We start from the raw sequence: 24,942 nt of genomic DNA, 5'->3' as shown, positions 1-24,942 counted from the left end.
ATCAGTGGCGCGTATGTTTCAAGATATTACCAACACAATCTATGAAACTTTGTTAACATTTTAATGTTATGGTTTGGGGATGTTGTTATCTAAGGATATTTAAAAAACTGCATTCTATCAGTGGACGTAGTCTACTTACAATCATCAAAATTATGTCGTCGTGATACTTTTTTGCAGTAACTGACCGATTCCGATAAATAATTAATTCTGTGCGCCCTCGAAAAAGGGTGCCATCCCATACCATAATGGAATCTCCTCGAAAAGCTACCCGTGGCGCCATACAATTTTGATTTAACGGCATCACCCAGTGCTCTATTTGCCATTCAATATTTTCTTCAATATTAAGACGTCATCTACGATGCCGTACGATTAACGGAGGGTGTTTTCTCTTCGAAAGGTTTCCATTTCTAATTTGTCCTATGCAGGGTGATTCTGAAATAAGTTTGGAAAAAAAAGTATTTTTGACACAAAATAATTCTGCGTAAATGACTTTTGCAGGTGAAATGAAAAGGATGGAAATTACCCTATATCTTTGTATTTTCGACGCCTATGAATAGGGAACATTTGTCCGAATTTGTTCACTTCATTAGCAACCATTGTTACATCAACTCCAGAATAAAGTCCTAGGTGCAAGCACACTGCTTTGTAAATGTTTCTATGGAAAAGATCGAGAGGAGTAATGTCATAGGTAAATATTGAAGTTTTTGACTAACGGGCTCCTTTTACCTTTGATAATTATTGCTGCTAAACTACCAAGATAATCAGGTAATCACCTTTAACTCAGCAGCGTACTAGCAATGCTGACCAAATTTTCAATCATATGTACCTCGAAAACGAAAAAACTTTTATAAGAAAATGTTTTTGTCTATGACTTATTCTCATCATCACCAATTACCAGGTTTCTTTTCCAAACTTATTTCAGAATCATCCTGTATAAAGATTTTCACCAAGTCGTTGATTACGCATTTTTGAAAAAAAATTAATTAAAATAGTTAAAGTAGGGTCTTTGATTTTGAAACTTATAAAGCTTGGTGAAATCAGTGAGCATTATATTACAACGTGATAATTAAAAAAATATGCCGGGTTAGTCACTAGAGACTTCCAATGAAAATTTTGTTATACATATAGGTACAACCGAAACTACAATTTCCAATGGTTTCTAGCTTCCTAAATTTATAAAAAGTAATAATAATCAACGATTGCTGGCCCTTATTGCCTGTCATGTCAGTTTTTATATTAACTTCTGCTCATAACCTCAATAATGAGAAAGTGTCACGATTAATCTTATTCGCCAAACTACTTGGATTAGTAACTGATTTCGAATTAAGCAAAATATCAAGTTCTAGGGGTTTCTTGTATTTTGGGTTGCATATAACGAAATTTTCATCGGAAGTCTCTCGTGAATAACCCTGTATATAACTTTGACAGTTGATTCGAAAAAAGTGACATAGGGATGTTGATTAATTGACAACATTTGACAAATTAGCACGGAATTTCGGGCAGACTTGATATAAGATGTGAAATAGGCTTTAGGTGCAAGACGTGTTAATAACCTCATTTTAATATCTACTACTGTCACATGTCTAAGGTCTGTAAGGGCACTTTCTTAACAAGGTTTGAATACTATTTTTTTCCCTACCGGCACAACTTCGTTGAAAAAAGTCAAAAAAAGCTGGTTATATTCCTGATTAAAACGAAAATTTTGAGAATTGAATAGTAGGCTGGGTTATTTGTTTAATTAACTTGTCATCGCATTTGAAGATTTGACGTTTGTTCGAAAATTTGATATAAACAGGGTAAAGTAATCTACCTACCTAGCTTATGTTTATTTTCCAGATTATATGATTGATCTACCAACTTGCCTTATTGAATTGGCTTTCATTTATCAATAACTTATTTCACTTTTGACAGTTTTGACATTTGTATTTTGGTACAGTTTTACAATAAACATTTCATGATTAACTTTCTTACCTTAGCGAGAAAGTTGAATTTTCTCACCTCAAATGAGGTATCCACAGCCTACATTTCTAACCGGTAGGGAAAAAAAATATATTTTTTTACTACTAGTAATAAAGTCTAGCGTTATCGGTTGTCATAGAACACTGAGAAGTTTCGTTTTTATACGTTGGCTCAGTGACAGGTAAATAATTCTTCATTATTAACCAGTGGTGAATAATGGAACAACTGTCACCTAGCAACGAAAGATTGTCGTCTATTTCATTGGATTTTCATACCAACTGTCAAGAAATGACAACTCGGAGCCGTCGCATCCGGCAAAATAATTTGATTAATAATTATTATCAGAAAGGGTTTTAACGTATCTAGTAGTGAAAAAAATAGTATATAAACCACGGTGGAGAAGTCCCTTATAGCCTTCGCGCCTTACAACCCTCGGCGCGCCTCGGGCTCTAATCTTGGCACTCTGGCTATAATCATGAACTTCTCCACCTTGGTATATAATATACTATTAAGTAACGCAATAAATCAAAATTATTAAGTTTATATTTTGAATAGGAGTATACATATGCATATTGAACTTTTATTAACTATTTGTTTCGTAATAATTTTATTTTAAAGAGACAATGGTGTTGCAAAAATTATGTAAGTATGCAATTTGTGTATAGAAAGAAGGCACTTTTTTTACCCGTAGAATTGCAACACTCGCTACGCTCGTGTGTGTAGACCTCCTCCTTTAGTATGTTGCAGAAATATTTAACTATTGGTTTTGTAAAGTAATGTTGATTAGTAATTATTGTTAACGACAACATTTTGTAATACTTTTTTTAAATAATAACTTTGATTTATAATTAGTGTCTATTCTTAAAAATAAGTATATGAAGGAAAATATTCGGAAAAACAGACTAATATAAAATCATCTAGGTAAAATATATCTTATAAAGCCATCCCAACTAAAACGAGCCACCTTAAATAAATTTTTCTATAATAATTGAATCAAAAAATTGAAATTCACGCATAGTTGTCCCCGCATGAAGGGGGTCATTTTTTTACGTGTATTTTTATTTGCATTGTTAGTAAGATCGAAACCATAGAAACCATACAAAACAGTGTGTGAAATGCGATTTCACGCACACTACTATTTCTGTTTTTCACTTCACGCACTGTTTTTTATTAGTTACCTAGCAACATGGTCACTGCATTGAAACTTCAGAGTTCCTTCAAAAATTTGAATTTTTAATTTTAATTATTGAATCAATTATAGAAAAAATATTGTTTATAAACTAGGCAAAACTGAATAGGGAATTCCACAATTTTTCTTGGAAAGCAAAATAATTGCCCCAATCCTCCCACGTATTCTTAAACACAAGATAAATTTAAAATGTTACAAGTACTTGAAACATTACATTTAATGTGTAGATTAATATATTTGTAACACATTTCATTACAAATTTTAAACGGTATTTATAAAAAAATCAAAAAAGGAGAAATTCCCTATTCATTTTTGCCTAGTTTATTTCGTGCGTGAAGATGTTTTTGTGCATGAAAAGGTCTTTACGCCGAGACGAAGGTCGAGGCGGTATAAGCCTCTTCACACACTTAATATAAAAATAACTATTTAATTTATGATTTTGAAAAATGCAAAAACACGTCAAAAGAACATCAAACAGACGCATTTTGCTGTATTTGCATTTGATCAAATTTTCACTCCCTCACGCCTCAAAAAGTAGGCGACTTATGCATAAAAATAGGATATAACCCGAGCTTTATCAGATTTACTTATTTGGGGCATGTTAGTTGAATGACATTAGTTGACAAATTAGAGCTTCATTTGAGCAGCTAAATATTTGGCGAATTTTAAGCAAGAGTTGTACTTTTTTTTTTTTGTTCAATCAGATTGGAAAATTTTCCACCTGGTGCCCAATTCTTGAATCGGTGGAATTAATTCTCTGTATTAATATCACAAGAGAGTGAGAATAAATTGAAAATAATTCGACAGATTTTCGAAAACTTGTCAGGCAATAGACACGATAGCCCGGAGGGCTCGAGTGGCTATTGCCATCTGGCAACAAGTTTGAGAAAGAATCTGGAGAATTATTTTCAATTTATCCCCACTCTCGAGGGGTATTCGTAGGATTATTTTTTCATGAGTACAAAATCAAAAATACAAAAAATTTTGTTAACATTATGCCCCACGTTGTGGAGCCACTTTTAACAGTGTTTGTGTTGTAAATTGTTTATTTACATGAAGGTAAACAAAGTTAATAAAGGTTTGTAGTGAGACTCTTGAGGGAGTTCGGATGATCATATGAATGATTTATTTGTCCATGCGTGCATCACTTTTATAGCCTGGCTGGGGATGGTGCGGTACGTTCCGACGGCGCGCAGCTGATGATGATGGTAGGGGCCCAGCGATTAAATTCTCGCTGGCGACGGTAGCGCTTCGAAAGGGTTAGTACGGGGCGCTTTGGTACTACATCCGTGATTTATGCTACATCCTCTCCCTCAGGTCTAATAGAATCGGCCCGATTATTGGACCTGATTCCTTCGGAGTCTGCCGCGCTTCTTGATGGGGTGAATCGGTTTGGGCGCGGCGTCCTCAGATTCTGGATACGGGGTGAGTTGCGAGACGTGGTAGGTACCAAGGGGCTCTGCTGGTTTGTCTCGGGCGGCTAGGTCATGGCTTGTGGGATCGTTTGAGTCCATGTGCTGCGTTGCTGAAGGCATGGAGGTTGACGTACGCCAGAACACCGGGCTGGAACGGAGCTGTAAGCCGGCGTTTGGAGTCGGCGTACTGCTTACGGCGATCTTGATCCTTTTCATGGGTCTCTCGAGCTTCCTTCCAGCTTTCATGGAGTTGTAGAAGTCGGGGGGTGGTTTCAGGGCGATGAACCAAGGTAATGGTCGACAATTAATGATGACGACTATGCTGGTCTCTTTGACGTAGCTGGGAAATTTATTAATTGTCCATACATTGGCCAATACTTCTCTTTCTCTGGTTGAGTAGTTCCTTTCCGTCTTGATGAGAAGGCGGCTAGCGTACTCGATGGGGCATTCCTCGGGTGCCTCCCCCTGGAGTAAGGCTGCGCTAAGAGCGTAGGCAGGATCAGCTGTCCGAAGGACAGGGGTGCTAGTGAGCTGCTTCTTTAACGTTTGGAAGGCTTCTAACATGGCGTGAAGTTCTGTCTGGGTAGTCTGTCTCTTATCCGGAGTGAGTCGATACGGCGGAGAAGCTATCGGGGTGCTGTCTCCGGTGTCGATCTGGTTCTCTGCGAAGGGGGCGGAGGTCCAGTTTTCGCAAATAACTCGACGTGCTGGTCCGGCAGGGCGTTGAGTCGTTCTTTTTCGATCTCTGGGAGCGAGGCCCTTTCCACAGGGCGAAGGTGCAAAATGGCTAGGTAGATTCTTATCGGGCTGTTGTACCCGGAACTAGATTCCATCTCGTAATCCATTTGAGCGTCGGCTGCGTCTTGCATAATGTAGTCACTACTACGTTGACCTTGGTATGCACTCCAGACGCTTCTTCCGTCAGGTACCGCTGGGTGCGTGATGACGCTTGTTGGAGGCAGAGGTCCATTTTCTCTGGCGTCGTTGTCGGTGAGGGTGGCTTTCACGATTATCTTTTGCGTTGGGTGGCCGGTTGCTAACAAGTGTTTGTCGAGACCGGCGCTGGCGACGCTGTAGCAGGCGACGGTATCTACGATGGCGGACGCTTGTACACCGAATATAGATACCGACACTGTGGGGCTTCGTCGTGGTACCATGGGGTTCACGTTCAGGGTGCAGAACCCATTGAGAGCGCTGGTCCCGGAGTCGGTTACGTTGCAGGTTGGACTAGCTGGGGATGGTGCGGTACGCTCCGACGGCGCGCAGCTGATGATGATGGTAGGGGCCCAGCGATTAGATTCTCGCTGGCGACGGTAGCGCTTTGGTACTACATCCGTGATTTATGCTACAAAATTATATTATCGCACTGAATCGTTTTTCGTTCATGTTCAACAATTGATGACACTTACTGTCAAATTGAAAAATACGGTGTCACTAAAGAAAAATTAAAACAAAATCCGAACTATAATAATTATTCTCACTTGGATAATGTACCTACTTAGATTATTCTCACTATAATAATGATACAATTGGACAGATTTGAACATGTGATCAAAAATTCTGATGAACTATTGGAAGTTATAAACATGAAAAAAGAATCATTGGAAAAATAGGCAAATTTTCTTATGAGAAATGCAAAAGTGTATTCTAGACTTATGTCAGACGGATTGTTCCACTAGTAATCCGGAGAATTATTTCACCTAGTGTTTATCATGGGAAAATAATTTTTTCGCAAGAAATTCGACTGTCAAATGTGACACTTTTGTTAATACATATTTTTTTTAATAATTGTGTTTGTAAAAGAAAAAAATGGAAGAATTCATTGCAATCCAAATAATGGTTGCCCAAGCACAAATACTATCCGAAATTAGACCCGTTTGATCTAAATTGTCAACATATTGCATTTTTAAATTCTCATGTGAAATCATTTTCCAAACAGGGGCCCAATTCTTGAAATCACTGGAAAATATTCGTTTGAGAATATTTTCCCATAAATGAATTCCCAGTGGAATTTAAAATGTCTCATATCTGTATTCTTGAACTGTTTGGAAAATGATTTCACATGAGAATTTAAAAATGCAATATGTTGACAATTTGGACCAAACGGGTCTAATTTCGGATAAAGTCTTTATGCTTGGGCAACCATTATTTGGATTGCAATAAATTCTTCCATTTTTTTCTTTTACAAACACAATTATGTACTAACAAAAGTGTCACATTTGACAGTCGAATTTCTCGCGAGAAAATTATTTTCCCATGATAAACACTAGGTGAAATAATTCTCCCGCTTACTAGTGGAACAATCCGTCTGACCTAAGTCCAGAATACACTTTTGCATTTCTCATGAGAAAATTTGCCTATTTTTCCAATGAGAATTAATTCCATCGATTCAAGAATTGGGCACCAGTTCAAGAATACAGAGATGAGAACATTTCTACTGGGAATTCATTTATGGGAAAATATTCTCAAACGAATATTTTCCAGTGATTTCAAGAATTGGGCCCCAGGTCAAAAACAAAAGGGAGTAATAGCTTAAATATGTTATTATTGTTATGTTATTAAACTATCAATTAAAATGTTTACAAATTTTCAGTCAATATACAGTTGGTTGCAAAAAAACGGGGTCATTGTTCACTTTAGCTACTTCTGGAATTTTCCCGCCACTCAAAGCTTGTGCAATAGTTATTTTCATATGAATAGCGCTGTCAGATCAGTTTTCAGGTATGAGGCCGAAATTTGAAGCACGAGGCGTCAGCCAAGTGCTGCAAAACAGGCCGAATACCTGAAAACTGACAGCGCACGAATATTGAATAACATTTTTCGTGTTCGTTTAGGCAAAGTCTTAAAAAACATTAATTTATTGTAAAGTTTGAGGTTATCTTTGACAGATGTCAAGTTAGGTATATAACCGGGAAAGTTTATATGTTTAGTTATATACCACTTTCCCGGTTATATATCCCAGGAAACGAATACGAAAATGAATTTTCCTTGCCCTTTAGTTATACTAAGACATTGGCGCGACCTTGAAACACAACAAGAGAGAAAAAAGGCATTTGCACAAGGTTTGAATGGTGGGAAACGATTTAGGAGGACGCCCTGAGGCTGTCGAGCCAGAAAAGACCCGAAAATTCCAGAAGTACTTAAAGTGAATAATTACCAAAAACGGGAACTGTCAGAATAAATTTGACATATTTTTACAATATATCCATAGTGTGAAACGTTCTTACGAGGTTAGAATTAACGTCAAAATTCGATGACATTTAAAAATTTACATTAGGAAAATTTTCGTTTCCCGTTTTTTTTTTTGCAATCAACTGTACAGGGTGAAATTGAAATGCATCATAACCTGTAAACCATAGTATCTTCAATAAAGGGTTAAACCGTGAAACATTTTAAATTCATAAAGTCCAGTTTAACTTAATTCCATTCCGAATGAGATGCTTCTAGAAGCTTTAATAAATCGAAACATGAATAGCCGCAAAAACGCTTTAAAAACAGAGAGTCACATGAACGAAATAGCCGAAAAACACTTTAATACACGGACCCGCAAAAACGTCTAAGAATACTGTGAATGAAAACCAAGAAGTTTTTGCACCTGTTTTGCGTTGGACTCGATTACGATTACTTTTGAATCTTACTTTATAGTCCAGTCAATAGAGGCATAAAAATGGCTCCACCTTGCAAAAGGTACAGGAAAGTTTATACTTGGCAGGTATTTTCTATTAGGCATATTATTAATATTGCCGAGTTTGCGGCCTTGGGTGGTTGCCGCTTGCCCCGCCATATTGGAGAATAGGGGTGGAAAATCACATTTCTGCGATTATTTCATTATCCGTGCGAGATATGTCTATCTAAGTTATTATAGAAAATGTAGAGCGTACAATTCTCTACATTTTTTGTTCTTTATGTTTTTTTGTCAGATCAATAGTATCGTAGTTACAGCGTGTAGAAATCGAGAATTTCTTCTATTTTTGTATTTTTTATTCTTTTCCACACCACCACAGAAGTAGAGCAATTGGGTGCGTTTTTTTTTACGTAATGTCCCCGGTGGGCATAGTCCACGATGCAGTAGAAGTTTACTGTTTTACTTTTTTTGATCTCTTTGTAAGGTAGACGGATCCAGATGATCTGGATCGATCGGTATAGATAATCAGGATCATTTGGCGTTTACCTGTTTCATTAGTATACCCGTTGGAGTCCGATATGCCCGTAGATGGACAAACAATAAATGCTCGATTTCTACAGGCTGTAACTACGAAACTATTGATCTGACAAAAAAACGTAAAGAACAAAAATTGTAGAGAATTGTATAGTAAATTCAAAAAACTCCTGGACTGTCAAAATTAAATTTTAAATAAAATGCTTGTTTTGACTGTACTTGGGTATAAAAAAATTTCGCTAGAGTGTACCGACATCAAAATCTAGTTACAGAATATATTTAGGTTATGTTTTCATTTTTAATTATTGAACTAAAAATGTTTTGAATCATTCATTGCTTCGAACACTTGAAGTGAAATGCAGCAACTAAATGAATTGGAGCAATTTAATAAAGTTTATAAAAAACACACGACAAACTGAAAACAGGTAACAAATTAAACAACAACCAAAATCATCCAAAATAAACTAATCTGTTTAATTTATTCAGAATCGGAAGAAAATTATTTAACACTTATCTGCAAAATTTTGACTTGTGAATCACAAGAACGAACACCAATTATTAGTTAACAATACTGGAGCGGCTTTGAAACAAATTTGTAATTTCTTCCCGTTATTATCACTTTTTTGTTTGTTCCTCATAATAATTTCTTATGGCCCTCTTCTCTCGCGCCAACAGAACCACCCTAGTTCGTTTTGAACTTTCCATTTTATCCTTTTTACAAAATACCTACACTTAAATAATTTTGCAATTTATTTGACAATGTCAATTTAAACAAATGAATAGTTTGAAAAATAAAAAAATCATAGATGACAACTAGGCAATATAAAAATAACTAGTGATTTAACCAACCTAACAACTGCAATTTTGATTTTGACAGTCCAGATGTTTTTTGAATGGACTTTATGTTCTACATTTTTTGTGATAACTTAGATAGAGGTATCTCGCACGGATAATGAAATAATCGCAAAAATGTGATTTTGCACCCCTATTGTCCAATATGGCGGGGCGAGCGGCAACCCCCCAAGGTCGCAAACTCAACAATATTAATAATATGCTTGATAGAAGATACCTGCCAAGTATAAACTTTTCTGTACCTTTTGCAAGGTAAAACTCCCTATTGATTGGACTATTACCTAACCAGATATCAGCGGCGTACTCAACTTTTGTGGTTAAACTTTACATTGCATTTCTGCCTTTATGCGGAGGTGCAAAACTGAATGCACGTAATCCTCACAAATGTTCTAAAGATCCTAGGGTTTTAATATCAACACAAACACATTACATAAACTGTTTAAACAAATAACTTATAATACATAATTGGACTCATCAATTGATGTCGCTTATATAATTTGTCTGCTGACGTCGTAAAGTTTTCATCTCTATATTTCAATTTATTTTATATGAGAGGAATCGTTTATTAAAGTAGACGTTTAATTTAATCTGATGCATGTGGATGGAAATGTATTTATTTTTGAGAGCCAATTATTTTTATTGTTCTTATTAGATTATATGTATTCTGCACGATATCCTTGTTTGTCACTTTGGGTACAAACAAATTTACTACCTGTAACTACCTCGTTCATTGATTTTACAGTAACAAATTGTTCTCAGATTAAGCTCTATTCAAAGATATCCTTTTCAAATTCATAACACATTCACACCTTGTGATTTATTGTTGAAACACTAAAAAATTTAAGAATATCACTTTCAGTCAGTAGTCCCATAAACAAAAATTCTGCTCAAGCCCTTATAGTTATTTAAAATATAAGTGTAAAAAGTTATCTTTTATTGCACGAACGGGTTTAAAATACGACCGAAGTACGAGGGAGTATTTTAAAGGATGTGAGTGCAACAAAAGAACTTTTTACACGTACATATGTCTTACAACATTTTATCTACGATCGTGAGATTATCGCACCGGTTTCAACATTAAATTTGTATAAAATAATAATTATTGATTCAATATTTTATGAATAACCAAAGTCGTTTGACATTTTGAGAACCACGTCGTTTAGCAACCTACTTCTAAACAATGTTTCCAACAAATTGTATTGTTGTATTCTGACAGTTCTGTGCCATAAAAGCGTGTACTATAGTTATTTATGTATTAAGGGCATAATCAGGAGATTATGGCACGAGGGCATGTTTAAAGCCCGAGGAACGAGGGCTTTTAAATTCCCGAGGGCCATAATCGACAATTATGCCCGTGACATACAACGTTTTATTCTATTTTATAATTTCTGCGATGCGACGATCCGAGTTCTCATTTTTCAACGGTTGCTATGAAAATTGAAAATCGTCTGTCTACGTTAACCAATAAAATCAAAGAAAATCTTTCGTTGCTAGGTGACGGCTGTTCATTATTGACTACTGGTTAATAATACAAAATTATTAACCTAGGGAGAGAAATTCTACTTCTGGGGTCGATTCGAGACTCAATAATGACGCCTTCTAAGACTAGTAGTGAAAAAACAATCTTGTGCACGTGACACCGTCCAGACTTTATGCAACATGCTCGCGTAACTTCCTTTGATGGTTCGCCAGAATACCGACAACAGATGGATCGCCAAAATGAACGCGCGCTTGTTGCATGGTTCGCCGAAATGCACGCGCGCACGTTGCACGCTCGCCGAAATGCTCGCGACTTTGGTTCGGTTCGCCGTTCGGTTCGCCATTCCGCTCGCTGGTGTGGACAAGGCATAAAAGATTCAAACTAGTATATTATGATACAAGTTTATAAGGAAGCCTTTAAAGCACGCGAGACGAGTTTAAGAGCACGACGCGTAGCGGAGTGCTTTTAACGTCGCAAGTGCTTTAAAGGCCCTTATAAACGTGTATCATCCGCTATTTTTTATTATACCTGCACTACAATCTGTAAATTATAACAAAAAAATTAAATTGAAATACCTTTTCCGAAGTAATCTGTGTCATTAATCGTTGATATAGCAATGATCAATTGTTGTTGTTTCGTTGCTATTATAAATTGTGTATTTACCATTGTTCAAAATATAGGTGAATTTGTTGTTACCTAAGCGACCCTTAAAGCTTTAGTATTTTAAGGGCCCTTTTTCGCACGCATTTTAGTGTCAAAAACCGGGATTATCATTCAGGTATAATAAAAAAATATTTTAGTATTCCTTAAAGGAAATCAACTAAAAGTTGTGTCCATGCAAATTTACGGGTCTATTTTGTAACTCTCAACGATCATCATTACTAAAGGATGCCTCGTTAGTTAGTGATTAATCGGAATATAGTGATCACTGATCAAATAGTATTTTGTAAATTTTGCTTCTCGCTAAATAACGTAAATTGACGTCAGCTGTCATCGTTAAATAGTTTTTGCATTTTTACTATCCACTATATTTCGTTCGTGTTGATTTGTCGTATTAAAACTTGCTCTTGCGAGTTTTTCTAGCGATGAACAGAGACATATTGATACAAGTAGTGGCAGAATTGGAAAAGAGTTCTTATAAACTATTATTAACTGATCGGTACAAAACATAGAGATCGTGATCGATTGTTAAATCAATATTTAAGAGATGTAACTGATCCGTTCTTTACAACAAAAGAAAATTTCAAAAAACACTAGCGACTTAGTAGGGAGGCTGGACAAGATTTGTTTTTAGAAATTTTACCTTACGTAGATAACGGCAGAGTCAAAAAATTCCTAAAATTTGTAGTAGCCCTGAGTTTTATGGCTCACGGCAGTTACCAAAAGCCTGTAGCCTGTAGGAAGCAATAAGCAATGTCTCAGTCCACAGCCTTTATGAAATTGTACAAATTATGGTAAAACACTTGCCCCAGATTTTTTTTTTGTTTTTATTTTATTTTTTTTTTTACTTTTATTACATATTTTTATTATTCGTGAAGAACATATTGTTTTCTAATTCGTCAACATAGAGCTGATACTGTTGCTGAGTTGTCTTGCATTTACGCTTGAGCATTGTTTTTATATACAGCTTGCCCATTGTAGCTTGAGCTGTGAGGGATGCGCAAAGTTCAATAAAGAGGTCCGATAAAGAGGCCCTAGAAGCAGCAAAGAAATGCGACAAAATTAGTGTTAGACCACTGCGCATCCGACTCTCACAACTCAAGCTACAATGGGGAAGCTGTAACTTTACACAGTCGCAAACTTTTCTTGCCGCTTTCGTATCAGTTATTATTGATTGATGATTGTGATCAGTGTTATTTACTTATTGCATTTTCAACATTTGAGCGGTAGTGTAAAAAACATAAAAAGTACATGAACTGTCATGAACATATTGGTATGTACTATAAAGTTGGCCGTTGTGCTACTATCCAACCTAAAATTGTAAACTTTTGTCATAACGATGGCTATCGAATTATAATGATAACGATAGGATTTAAGAAATACCAAATATGCTGAAATCGTTGTAGTTCAATAGCGACCAGTGCTTAACGAGCATCACTATCGGACGGATAGTTGTTTAACGATAAGTTACAAAATAGACCCGTTAGTTAGCTATTTTGATGTTGTTAGGGTTACTGTGTATACAGTCTATGATTTTCTTTAATCAAATAATGTTTGATACCATTGTTTGAATAATTAAACCAACCGTTGCTTGACAGATTTTTGACAAATCCGGGCCATAAAGGCCAATTTATGCCCTCATTTGGGGGGCATGTAAAGACGATTATTGACCAAAATAGAATAAAAAGTTTTACGATTTCGTCAGTATACTAAACGTCAATTTGACAACGATTTTTACTACTTTTACTACTTTTTACCGATCGTAGATAAAATATAAAAGTGCTTGTATGCACAGGTTAATTTAATAACAATTATATTCAGCGACACAACTACCGCCCACCCACTTTAAATGACTTAGCTTTGTCAAATATGTGTGCTTTATGAATAAAATTTGATGGACAAGGAAAAAGCATCAAAGGCGGCTTAATAATAATCAATCTATTGTAATACATAAATGAGATAAATCAAATAAAAATTCAGCTAAATTTGATTGATTTGAAAATAGTTAATTTTGGTGGGCGGTTAATTTTGAAGCTGAGTATTATTTATGTTCTAGTTTTTGGTTTTGCTAATACATATTTCTTTTTCTTCTTATTATTGAAAATGTATGATTTTTATAAATTTAAGAATTTGCAAAAAAACAACGAAATAACAAAATAATATGCATTAATTTTGCATTATAAGTTAACATGCGGTGTCCCCGGATAGGTGAAACCACTCTTGTAAAAGATTAAAAAAATTCTCCATTTAATTTTTCATTTTTGGGGTTTAGCGCTGCTTGGTTAAAGGCTAATTTTTAACATAATTTTAGTTTTGAAAAGTCAAGTATGGCTTGGAAAACTTTTGTAGAGTAAAGTGCATTTTATGTGGTAAATACGACAAAAAGTTATTAAGAAAAGTTGTTGTCGAGATTTTTTTATCTTTTACAAGAATCGTTTCACCTATCTGGGGACACACTGTATAACGGTTAAAAATGCGTTTTGTTTTAATGGGTTTTCTTTTCAGAGCTCTGAAAACTTGAATTGAATGACAGCAAGTCGAGAAAATTGTGGTTTAACTTTTTTATTACCAATGTCCTGTCGTGAACGAGCCGAAGCCTTTGCACGTCATCTTCATTCTCGTCTAAGAACGCTAGGATCTCAAGACGCAAATGGTGTTCCAAATGAAAATAGCTGGTTGGCAGCGCACGAAAATTCAATTACCTTATCGCAACCTAGACATACCACTGACTTGTCCTCTGAATCAGATCTTTATCTAGATTTTGGTAGTCTTGAGTCTCCTGGGAGTCCTGAGACAGAAGTAGATGGGGTAGAACTTGAAAAAGTTATCAACAAAGACAGTCTCATATTATTTCATAATTCAGATTGCCATTGTTCAGTACCTAACAAAGATAAACTATTAAATAATGTGAGATCTTTATCTCATGACAGCGATTCAAGTGAAGAGCAGTTTTTTGATTTAAATCAACAAACAGAAGTTGAACTTTACGATGTAGATAAAACTGATCAAGAAATGGTTACTGCTGAATGCAGTTTATCTGAGACAACTTCAACAACTGACATCAAAGACGAAGATTATTTTTTAGAATGTAATAATTGTTTTCCACCATTATTTAACCATGATGAATTACAATTCTCTGACATAAAATGTGATACTGCAGATGACAACGAAACTTACACTACTTGCTTAACAATTGAAAAAGAATTAACGATAGAATGTCCCAAAGAAGTACAGATACTAGTTACCCCAAGTCAGCAATATCTGTCAGTGGAGTCTACAAATTCCATCCAAGATAACTTAAACGGCGATGACGATGCCATATTAGAAGAAAAAATTCCACCAGTAAGAAGATGTTCATCTTTAAAAACAGGAAAAACACCACCAGGTACACCTAGCCGGAAAAAAATTGTTCGATTTGCTGACGTACTGGGGCTTGATTTAGCTGACGTAAGAACTTTTCTTGATGAAATACCAAAAATTCCTAATTCTGCATATAACGATTTAAGAGATGTAGATATCAAAAACTCTGCATCTGAATCAACCCTAAATACCCCTTTAAAACTTAATGACGTAAAAATTGACAAAATGTTAGTTCCGTTATTTCAACAACCTGGAGGCCAACCTGATTTCTTAGCAAAAATAAGAGATAATCAAGTTTGTCTTGACAGTGCTTTGGTCGAAGATCCACTACTCCTTACCATCAGTGGAATCATTAGAGTAAAGAATTTGGATTTTCATAAAACCGTACATATTAGATACACTTTAGATTCCTGGCATACTTTTGCCGATGTGCAATCTACATATGTGGAAAATTCGTGTGATGGATTTTCAGATAAATTCTCTTTCTTGATATTCGCTAACAGTTTATCAGTGGGACAAAAATTGGAATTTGCCATACGATTTCAATGCAAAGGATATCAGTACTGGGACAACAACAACGGGAAGAATTATTGCTTTCAGTGCTTACCAACAACACATAATACATCTTGTACACCCATGACTATAGCTGACGATAGTTGGGCAACAAGTTTTTACTAGTAAGTATTTTAAGATTTAAAATTACTTTATTGTATGTTACAGTTATTTTCAAAATAGGTACATATTTGAATTATTATAAAATGTATTACATTATACAGGGTGTTTTCGAAGTTGAGGTGTTCCTTTTAACCTGTGATAGTATGCGTTGTTCTAAAGAGTTTTAGCCAAAGTCACCTTAGTAAAATGTGTACGGCAATGAAGATACAATAAGTTAATTTTTTTGAAATTTCTGAAACCGGTCCTACTCAAATTTGCGCTAATTTGTTAGAAATTAGAATTGACAAAAAAAAATCAAATGAGCATGGACGTTAATCAAAAATACTGTCAGAGTTGTCATCTAATTAGTCGGAATGGCTTTATCATTACGAAAATAATGAGCTCACAGATATGTTGCTAATGCATGGGCAATGTTATCACGTTATCAGAATGCAGCTGCGGCGTCCAGAGAGTAGGCAGCGCGATTTCCAGAAAGACACCATCCTGGGCCAGTGGACAGCGGAGAAATAGACAGGACCGGACTCAAAATTTTAGAAAACAATAAAAATATACAATCAATTATCTCCCTTAATACAAACATTTTACTAAGAAGATTTAGGCTAAAATTCTTAAGAATAATGTATAGTAAAGTAACGCTTAAGGTATAAGATTATATGGCAGCACTAAAAATTATCCCAATAATGGAAACCAATACTGGCGTTGAGATGGTTGTCTCGGCTCGTGCAGCTGCATCCCTTTTCCTTGGTTCAGGGCAGGGATTAAAAATTTGTGATAGAACATGTTTTTGATGTTTATTGTAAATTTTGTGATTGTAACGAAATTCCCTTTAGTACTTTGTGTCTTGAAAACAGTAAAGATGATTTGTAATAGTATTGTATATTTAATAAATAAATATAATTTCATCGGTACGCATTTGTTTTGAGGCCGGCTCTGGAATTCACAAAAGAGAATTGCTTGAAGCATGATTTATGGTTGGGCTGACCGCCTACTGCAATTGCGACAAAAGGGACGTTTATCTCCGGTCAAATACTTTTAAAGGGCCATATAATCTTATACCTTAAGCGTTACTTTATCTCGTGTTACAAGGAACCCCTCAACTTCGAAAACACCCTGTATGTAGGTATTTATCTACTGTAAGCATGTGTACATTATCACTGAAAATATTAATTTGTACATAATTCATACTATACAGGGTGATTCATCTTTTATCGCCGGTGGCAAAATTGACCTTAAAAATTATAATTTCGTTTTCATATTTTGCAGACCTAATTTATTGTTCATAAGGCACATAATATCGAAAAATAAAATTTATAAGATAATTAGGTAAAATTTTGGCATTTTCTCAATTATTACTTGTTTAATTTATTCAACCTTGTGGCATATGGACACTCAGGTATTTTCACACAATTTTACCATGTTAAATTAATTTTAACATATGGTATTATTGAAATAAACGCATTTTGATATTCAAATTTGTATTTGCTTCATGATTTACGACATAATGTCCCAGTATCTTAACAATAAGATCTATTAGGGGATCTTTATTGCCACCTCAGTGGGTCCTTTACAACTCTATTCCTAAAATCCAACAAATCCACCTAAGCAGGTCAGTTTTACAGGGTAGTCATGTTAAAGAAAATTTACACCACTAAAAGTCAACGAGTACCAATAAAAGCAATTTTTCCATTAAAATCGATTTAATTCAAATATTATCAAACATTTTTCGAAACGAATTGCAGATATTGATTTTAAACGCCATTAGCCACATTCTGATGCAAAAATTTAAACATAAAAAATTCTTTTTTTGAAATAAATTATACCGGCGAAAAAAAAATTTTCAACAAATCAAATCTGTAAATTTCATAAATTTTTCTTAACCCTTAAGGGTCATTTTGCTACCGGCGGTAAAAGATGAATCACCTTGTATTTATACCTATTTATTTTATGAAAATTTACAAATACATATTAAATTAGGTTTGAGCGAAAATTTAATAAAGTGTGAGAATGAAATAGTTATTTTTGTATTAAGTGCGCAAAATGATTGTTTTTTGTTTGGGGCATAGAATGAGTTTTTGGTCGAGACCGTCAAGTCGAGACTTCAAACTCATTCGAATGCGCCAACAAAACAATCATCTTTCGCACGAAATACAAACACTATTTTTTCTACAACCGCATTTTAAAATTTTTGAATTTTTACATTTTTGTAAAATTTTCCTTGGATGCTAAAATATTTGTCAAAAAGTTTCCTTGGGTGCTAAAATATAACTATTTTAGCATCCAAAGAAACTTTTTGACAAATAATTTTTCACTATCAAAAATGACTTGATAACGATGCATAAATGTCACGTTTTTTTGACGGTTGTAGAAAAATTAACTTTGATACTTTACTACAAATTATTTGTATTGTTATGTTATGAATATGATCTTACCGCCAGTAACATTGCGAGCATGCGAAACTTATGGTATTTTGAATTATTCAAATATTCGTTTTAAACATGGTTAAAAAAAGATTCTCTTTTACAAATCTAACTTTAAACCTTTTAAAACCTAATGTATTTTAACATTAGCAAAAATAATAACAGAAAAGACATCCGGACAAAATTAACCTTCTGTAAAAACAACATTTTTCAGTTTTCACTTATTTTTCTCTGTCATTGTACAGTAAAATCTCGATGCATCTGTTCCTTTTTCATTGTCTTCCGGCGTAGTTCCTAACTACTACATTATGTACATGGGCCCGTTGTAGGTACACAATCATTTTTAAGTGTAAAATCTATAGGTTCTACGATTATTAAAATTACTCATACTTAAACGATTTTTAGATGAAAAATTAATAGATTAACGATTTTTAGGTATATAATCAAGTTTTTATAATTTGTCAAATTAATCAGAATTAAACGAATTCCAGACAAAAAATATCCGTTGTAATAAAAATTTACAGAACAAAATCATTTTGTGTTTTGTTTTCTAAAAGATTTTACATAATTATACAATGTGGTGATAAAGTATAGAACAAAATTCATAATAGCGTTATCTGATATTTTTAAGAAAATCGTTTGGATGCTTCGATTTTATTTCGAAAAGTGCCATCGTGTAACGTGCAATTTGTTTAAATAACATCATTGGTTTTTACGCAATGACGTCATCACCAATTTTTTTAAATGACAACTATCACTTTTTTCTTCTCTATCTCATAGACCTTCGTATACTGCATTCCATTCTTTATCTTAGTGAGTGGTCGATGCGATCAAGCAAGCCATGGGTAGCTTTTTCCACCAAATTTGTGTGTCGTGTAAATCAAATATTAACTGTCATCGCTGTAATTCAGATCCAGAATCTTCGTCAAGCATTCATGTCCAAATCTCGCGAGCTTATGTCGCGAAATGTAAATATACAGCATGTGCATTCTCAAACTCGAACATAGGCAATTAACATTGTATTGAACGTTTTTGCTGATTTCTAATCGCCAATTGAACTTACAGGTAAGGTAATGGTATCAATAGAAAGATAAAATTATTGCTAAGGTGTTATTTTAATTTTAAAATACTAATTTAAAACTTGGCGATTTTTAAATATGACATGCCATTATTTTCAAATTGGACAGCATTTGTCAAAAATTTAGTAATTTATTGGGTCAGCGAATTTCGGTAAATTACTGTCAAAATTATTTACGGAAAAATGAATAGTTACTCCATACAGATTAAGACAAATTTCTCTTGAAGTAACGGGTCTATTTTGTAACTTATCATTAGGGCCCGGATTTTAGGCAAAGTGGACTATTTTTATTTTTTAAGGCACGTGCATGAAACTTGTCTATAAATGATTTCTGGCTTAATTAGAGTAATTAGAGCTATATTTGATTCTGCCTATTCGGCCTAAAATGCCCTTTAAATACCTATTTTACTTTTTAACTGCCTGAACATGCCTAAAATGACCAAAAATCAATTTCATTTTCGCGATTTTTTCTCAATATTCGAATTCTGGGAAATTTACGGTATTAAAAATGTAAAAGTGGTACCTCAATAAAATTTACAATGCTTTATGATTTTGAAATTTAAGGAGATGTAATTATTGAAATGTACAAAGTGCAGTACAATAGAGGAATTACTTTTTCGCTTTTACGGTTGGGACCATGGTGTCAGCGGTAAATACTCCGACAATACCTAAGTACCACGAACCATTAGACTGGTCTGGCATAAATTTCAGAGTTTATCTGTTAGCCTCTGTTCGAAGGGGTGCAGGTATACACAGTCTAATGGTTTGTGACACTTACGTATTGTTAGAAGCTTTAACGTTTATACTATGAAAAACAAAGTTTCTCAAAATATAAGTCCACTTTGGTGGATAACAAACAATGTTTTAAAATAGAAAATTCAGAGCAATATATTGTATGCCATGTAAATACGAGTATATAACTAACAAACTTGTAGGTAGATATTTTAATTAAATTAATAAAGAATAATTAGTAAATATCTTGTTGGGTGTACTTAAAACTTTAAAAACCCATTTTTTAATTTAATTAACCACACGTTTAAGGACCTAATGTGGCTTATTTTCAGTTTTTAAGGGACTATTTTCAGTAGTTTAAGGGACTATTTTAGGCACCTATTTCCGACTTTTTAATTGCCTAAAATCCGGGCCCTACTTATCATTAAACAACTATCCGTCCGATAGTGATGCTCGTTAAGCATTGGCCGCAATTGAACTACAACGATTTCAGCATTGTAATGATTTGAATACATTACTTTTTCCGCCAAATATTTGAACCTGCGCAAAACGGTAACAAATGTGGTCGTGATCGTCATCGAATCGGAGGATCCCTACGTTGTGATTTTCTTTTGGCGGAAAAAGGTTCGGAATGCAAACGGTGAGGGTTCCAGTTGGAAGAGTGCCGCAAATAAAACACACATGTGAGGGACGCAAAATACCTTTTATTAAAAATGCCTGTAATAACTTTGATGAAAAGAAATTGAAACGAATACGAAGGACAGAAATTAAGTTTAACGAAGTACAAGAAATTAACTAGTTGAGTACATCACAAAGATAAACGACAAGATGAATGCAACAATATTTAAAATAACAGAAAACGGGCACATGACAGACAAAATGACAGTTAAAGCTTGCAAAACAAATAAACAAATTATGGTGCAGTTATTACAGACAGGGACGGATGAAAAACCCTCTTCAAAAACCGTACCCCAGGTATTACTCATATTTTACAATTCGATTAATGACAAAACAATGTTTAATTTGGAACTACGCGGTCAAGGTACGCCAACGGGAGCTTAGAGCTGGAGGTAACAAACTTTCGGCCGCGAGGGGACTCAGAAGAATGATCCGAATCATCTTGAAATCAAGCGACGTTTATAGATATTCGGGGTATTAATGAACGTCAGACTATTTCACCGACCAAGCAAGAGTGACAGAGCGTTTCGGGGTCGTACGATTAGCATTCCTAGACCGCATCCGCAAAGACCTAGGTCCGCCGTCCCCAACCAACCGTTTCCGGACAAAACCCCGAAGTCTCTATAACCGTCGACGGAAGCTTCACGAAAACATCGCGACGCCGCTCCCGCAAAGACTAAGGTCCGCCCCCGCTAACGGCTCTAAATAACCGTAGCTTCCACAGAAATTTACTAAACAACCCCACGACTTCCTGATTGTCACCTAGCTCCCACAGGGGCGCACTTACAACATTTTACTTTAACCTTTCCGAAAGCTAGCAACATCACGAAGAAAAAAAACCGAGTTTAATTCTATCGAACAAAGCGTAACATTAAACGATGACAAAATCCAGCAAAACAAAGCGCAGCATCAAACAATGATAAAATAAGCAAAACAAAACGCAACATTAAACAAGGATAACATAAGCAAAACAAAACGCAACATTAAACAATGAGGAAATAAAAGAGAACAAAACGCGAAGTTAGATAACGATAAAATAAAACCGCTTGGAAAAGGGAATACAATACTCGCTGGCGATGCTAAACAAAAATATGGCGAGTCGAGTGCCGTTAGTGTTAGTGAAAGAAAAACAAAATGGACGCACGTGGTCCGGACGACGGCTACTAATTTTCGAAATTAACAGATTGCCAAAAATGAACCTCCCGGGAGAAACTTAGGGATAACGCTTAAAATTAACAAATGGGCGCTTCTTAAAGAAACAGCATGCAACAAAATGAAATCTACAACATACCCTTACCACGTGGTCCTGGTCCCAAAAACAAAAAACAAAAAGCCAACGAACGTGGAATAAATTACCCAGGTGAATGAAAAACGTCGAATTCCTCACGGGGACACAAATATCTACTCGGGACGGTAGTGAAATTGATTCAGATTTAAACTTACAGATTTTTGGAATGTTGGATCGCTCTTCGCAAGGTGTGTTCGTTTCGAAAAACTAAACAAAAGTGACCTCCCCCCCTTCAACCACGCGCGCCACAGACCGCTTCATCCCCGCTATATTTCTGCTCTTCCTCAGCTTCGCCAACCTCCCCAGGATTGCCAACCCCATCCCTTAGTTCCTAATCTAGCCTCTAGTACCTTCACATTTGGCGCGCTCTCGTGGCGGTACCGGGAATTAAAATTTAAATTTTAAACTGGGTCACTACAGCGTATTTGGTATTTCTTAAATCCTATCGTTATCATTATAATTCCATAACCATCGTTATGGCAAAAGTTTACAATTTTAGGTAGGATAGTAGCACAACGGCCAACTTTATAGTACCTATATGTTCATGACAGTTCATGTACTTTTTATGTTTTTTACTGTCACTACCGCGCAAATGTTGAAAATGCAATAAGTAAATAACACTGATCACAATCAATAATAACTGATACGAAAGCGGCAAGAAAAGTTTGCGACTGTGTAAAGTATATAAAAACAATGCTCAAGCGTAAATGCAAGATGACTCAGCAACAGTATCAGCTCTATGTTGACGAATTAGAAAACAATACGTTCTTCAGGAATAATAAAAATATGTAATAAAAGTAAAAGAAATAAAATAAAAACAAAAAAAAAACTGGGGCAACTGTGGACTGAGACATTGTTTATTGCTTCCTACAGGCTTTTGGTAACTGCCGTGAGCCATAAAACTCGGAGCTACTACAAATTTTAGGAATTTTTTGACTCTGCCGTTATCTACGTAAGGTAAAATTTCTAAAAACAAATCTTGTACAGCCTCCCTACTAAGTCGCTAGTGTTTTCTGAAATTTTCTTTTATTGTAAAGAACGGATCAGTTTGCATCTCTTAAATATTGATTTAAGAATCGATCACGATCTCTATAGAGTGAGTTTTTTTTAAGACTGGCCATAGGGTTTTACATGCTAATTTTTCAACCCCTTGTTAACTTTTGTTCCGATGAAAATATTCAAACCATTTTTGGAATAAATTTGGAAGATTTTTTAAACTATCGGATAGATTACAATTCAATATCCCAAACTGTCGAAAAAGTTGTGAAAAAAATATTTTTCAGCGCGCCGAAAGCGTCCAAAATTGGAGATCGTCAGGTGCTGGTTGTAAGGTACTATATCTTTAGAAGGTAGCGCCATTCCGCTCCACAATTTTTTGACTGGAAATTAAAAGAGATGGCATTATCGATAAATCCTGTGAGTGTGACAAAGATAGAATCTGTCTGACTCGATACAAACATCCCTTAAAATTGTGTATACTTCTATCTTTGTCACACTTACGGGATTTACCAATAATGTCCTCTCTTTTAATTTCCAGGCAAAAAATTGTGGAGCGGAATGGCGCTACCTTCTAAAGATATAGTACCTTAGCTGGTTGAGCCGACAATGGCGCTACTCTGGCGGCCGCTCGACGTACTATTATTTCGGCGCCCTAAAAAATATTTTTTCACAACTTTTTCGATGGTTTGGGATATTAAATTGTAATCTGTCCGATAGTTTAAAAAATCTTCCAACTTTGTTCCAAAAATGGTTTGTATATTTTTATCGGAACAAAAGTTAACAGGGGGTTGAAAAATTAGCATGTAAAACCCTATGGCCAGTCTTAAAAAAAACTCACAGTATTTTGTACCGATCAGTACTTGTATCATCGCTAGAAAAACTCGCAAGAACAAGTTTTAATACGACAAATCAACACGAACGAAATATAGTGGATAGTAAAAATGCATAAACTATTTAACGATGACAGCTCACATCAATTTACGTTATTTAGCGAGAAGCAAAACTTACAAAATACTATTTGATCACTATTTTCCGATTAATCACTAACTAACGAGGGATCCTTTATAGTTCATTTTTTAGTGCTGTAGAAAAACTCAGGCAGCCCAATATAGATACTATGGCGGACAATAAATTTAGGCCGGCAAATTTCTGACATTTCAAAAAAGTCAATGCAAGCGACCATTTATTGTCATTATGACTGATGTGTCAGTTTGTCAAACTGAAGGTTTTCAAGCTGTTTGGCGTTTCCTTCGCCATTTTCGTAACTTACAGATCATGACGCACTAGCATAACTGATTTGTAGTAGCACTTCTCTCTGGTGCACGCTTCTTTTCCCAATTTTAATTTTGATTATCGCTGTCACGATGACAAGAATGACAAAAATCGAAAATGGGGTTAGTTGAACGTAATGCCAGCTTCACATTTTGATGTCAACTCAATGACAGGCCGGCCTAAATTTATTGTCCGCCATAGTACACTTTCAATAGTTCACTAGATTCCTATTTCAATTTTGTAAATCACTTAAATCCATGATGCCATATGCCACAATAAATGCATTAATGTCAATTCGTGTCACTGTCAATTAGGTATTGATTTAAAGGCTAGTTTGGTCAAGTGTTATATCTGATTATCGATAGGATGCACACAACAAATTATGTTCAACGAAAAAGTAAGTCGCCCTTATCCGTATTAAAAAAAACATGATTTTGAACTTTTACAAACATGTCTGTGATGAACATGCGGAACTTAAGGTTGGGATACGGTTAAACTAAAGAACAGATGTGGGAATTGGATGTGTGTATTGAAGTGACCGTGGAACCACTGATTAGTGATTATACATACACCTTGGAAAGTCTGATGACGATTCGGATTAACCGGAAGAATTCGAAGATGAGAGTTGATTTTTTAAATCCATAATATGTCTGAGTTAATTATTGTTTCTATTTACTAACTTACTGTTTTTTTATTCATGAATTCTAGGTTAAACACATTATTAAACAC

The 24,942-nt window shown here is 35.1% G+C and overlaps 1 protein-coding gene across 7 annotated transcripts in view; it reads left to right on the top strand.

Moving 5' to 3' along the window:
* Positions 1-24,942, top strand: part of Gbs-76A (Glycogen binding subunit 76A) — a 61,322-nt gene that overhangs the window by 12,517 nt on the left and 23,863 nt on the right. For 6 of the 7 annotated variants that reach the window (XM_069062326.1, XM_069062330.1, XM_069062327.1 and 3 more), the window contains one exon: positions 14,220-15,751. The exons of the other annotated variant lie outside the window; for it this stretch is intronic. In XM_069062326.1, the coding sequence (XP_068918427.1) occupies positions 14,241-15,751 (1,511 nt within the window). In that variant the 5' untranslated portion in view covers positions 14,220-14,240. The remainder of the gene's footprint in view (positions 1-14,219; positions 15,752-24,942) is intronic. 7 annotated transcript variants of the gene reach the window in all.

This window comes from Tenebrio molitor, chromosome 1 (genome assembly GCF_963966145.1).
Source record: "Tenebrio molitor chromosome 1, icTenMoli1.1, whole genome shotgun sequence".
Lineage (NCBI taxonomy): Eukaryota > Metazoa > Arthropoda > Insecta > Coleoptera > Tenebrionidae > Tenebrio > Tenebrio molitor.
The sequence above is the reverse complement of the archived record's forward strand: the minus strand, read 5'-3'. Positions and strand labels throughout refer to the sequence as shown.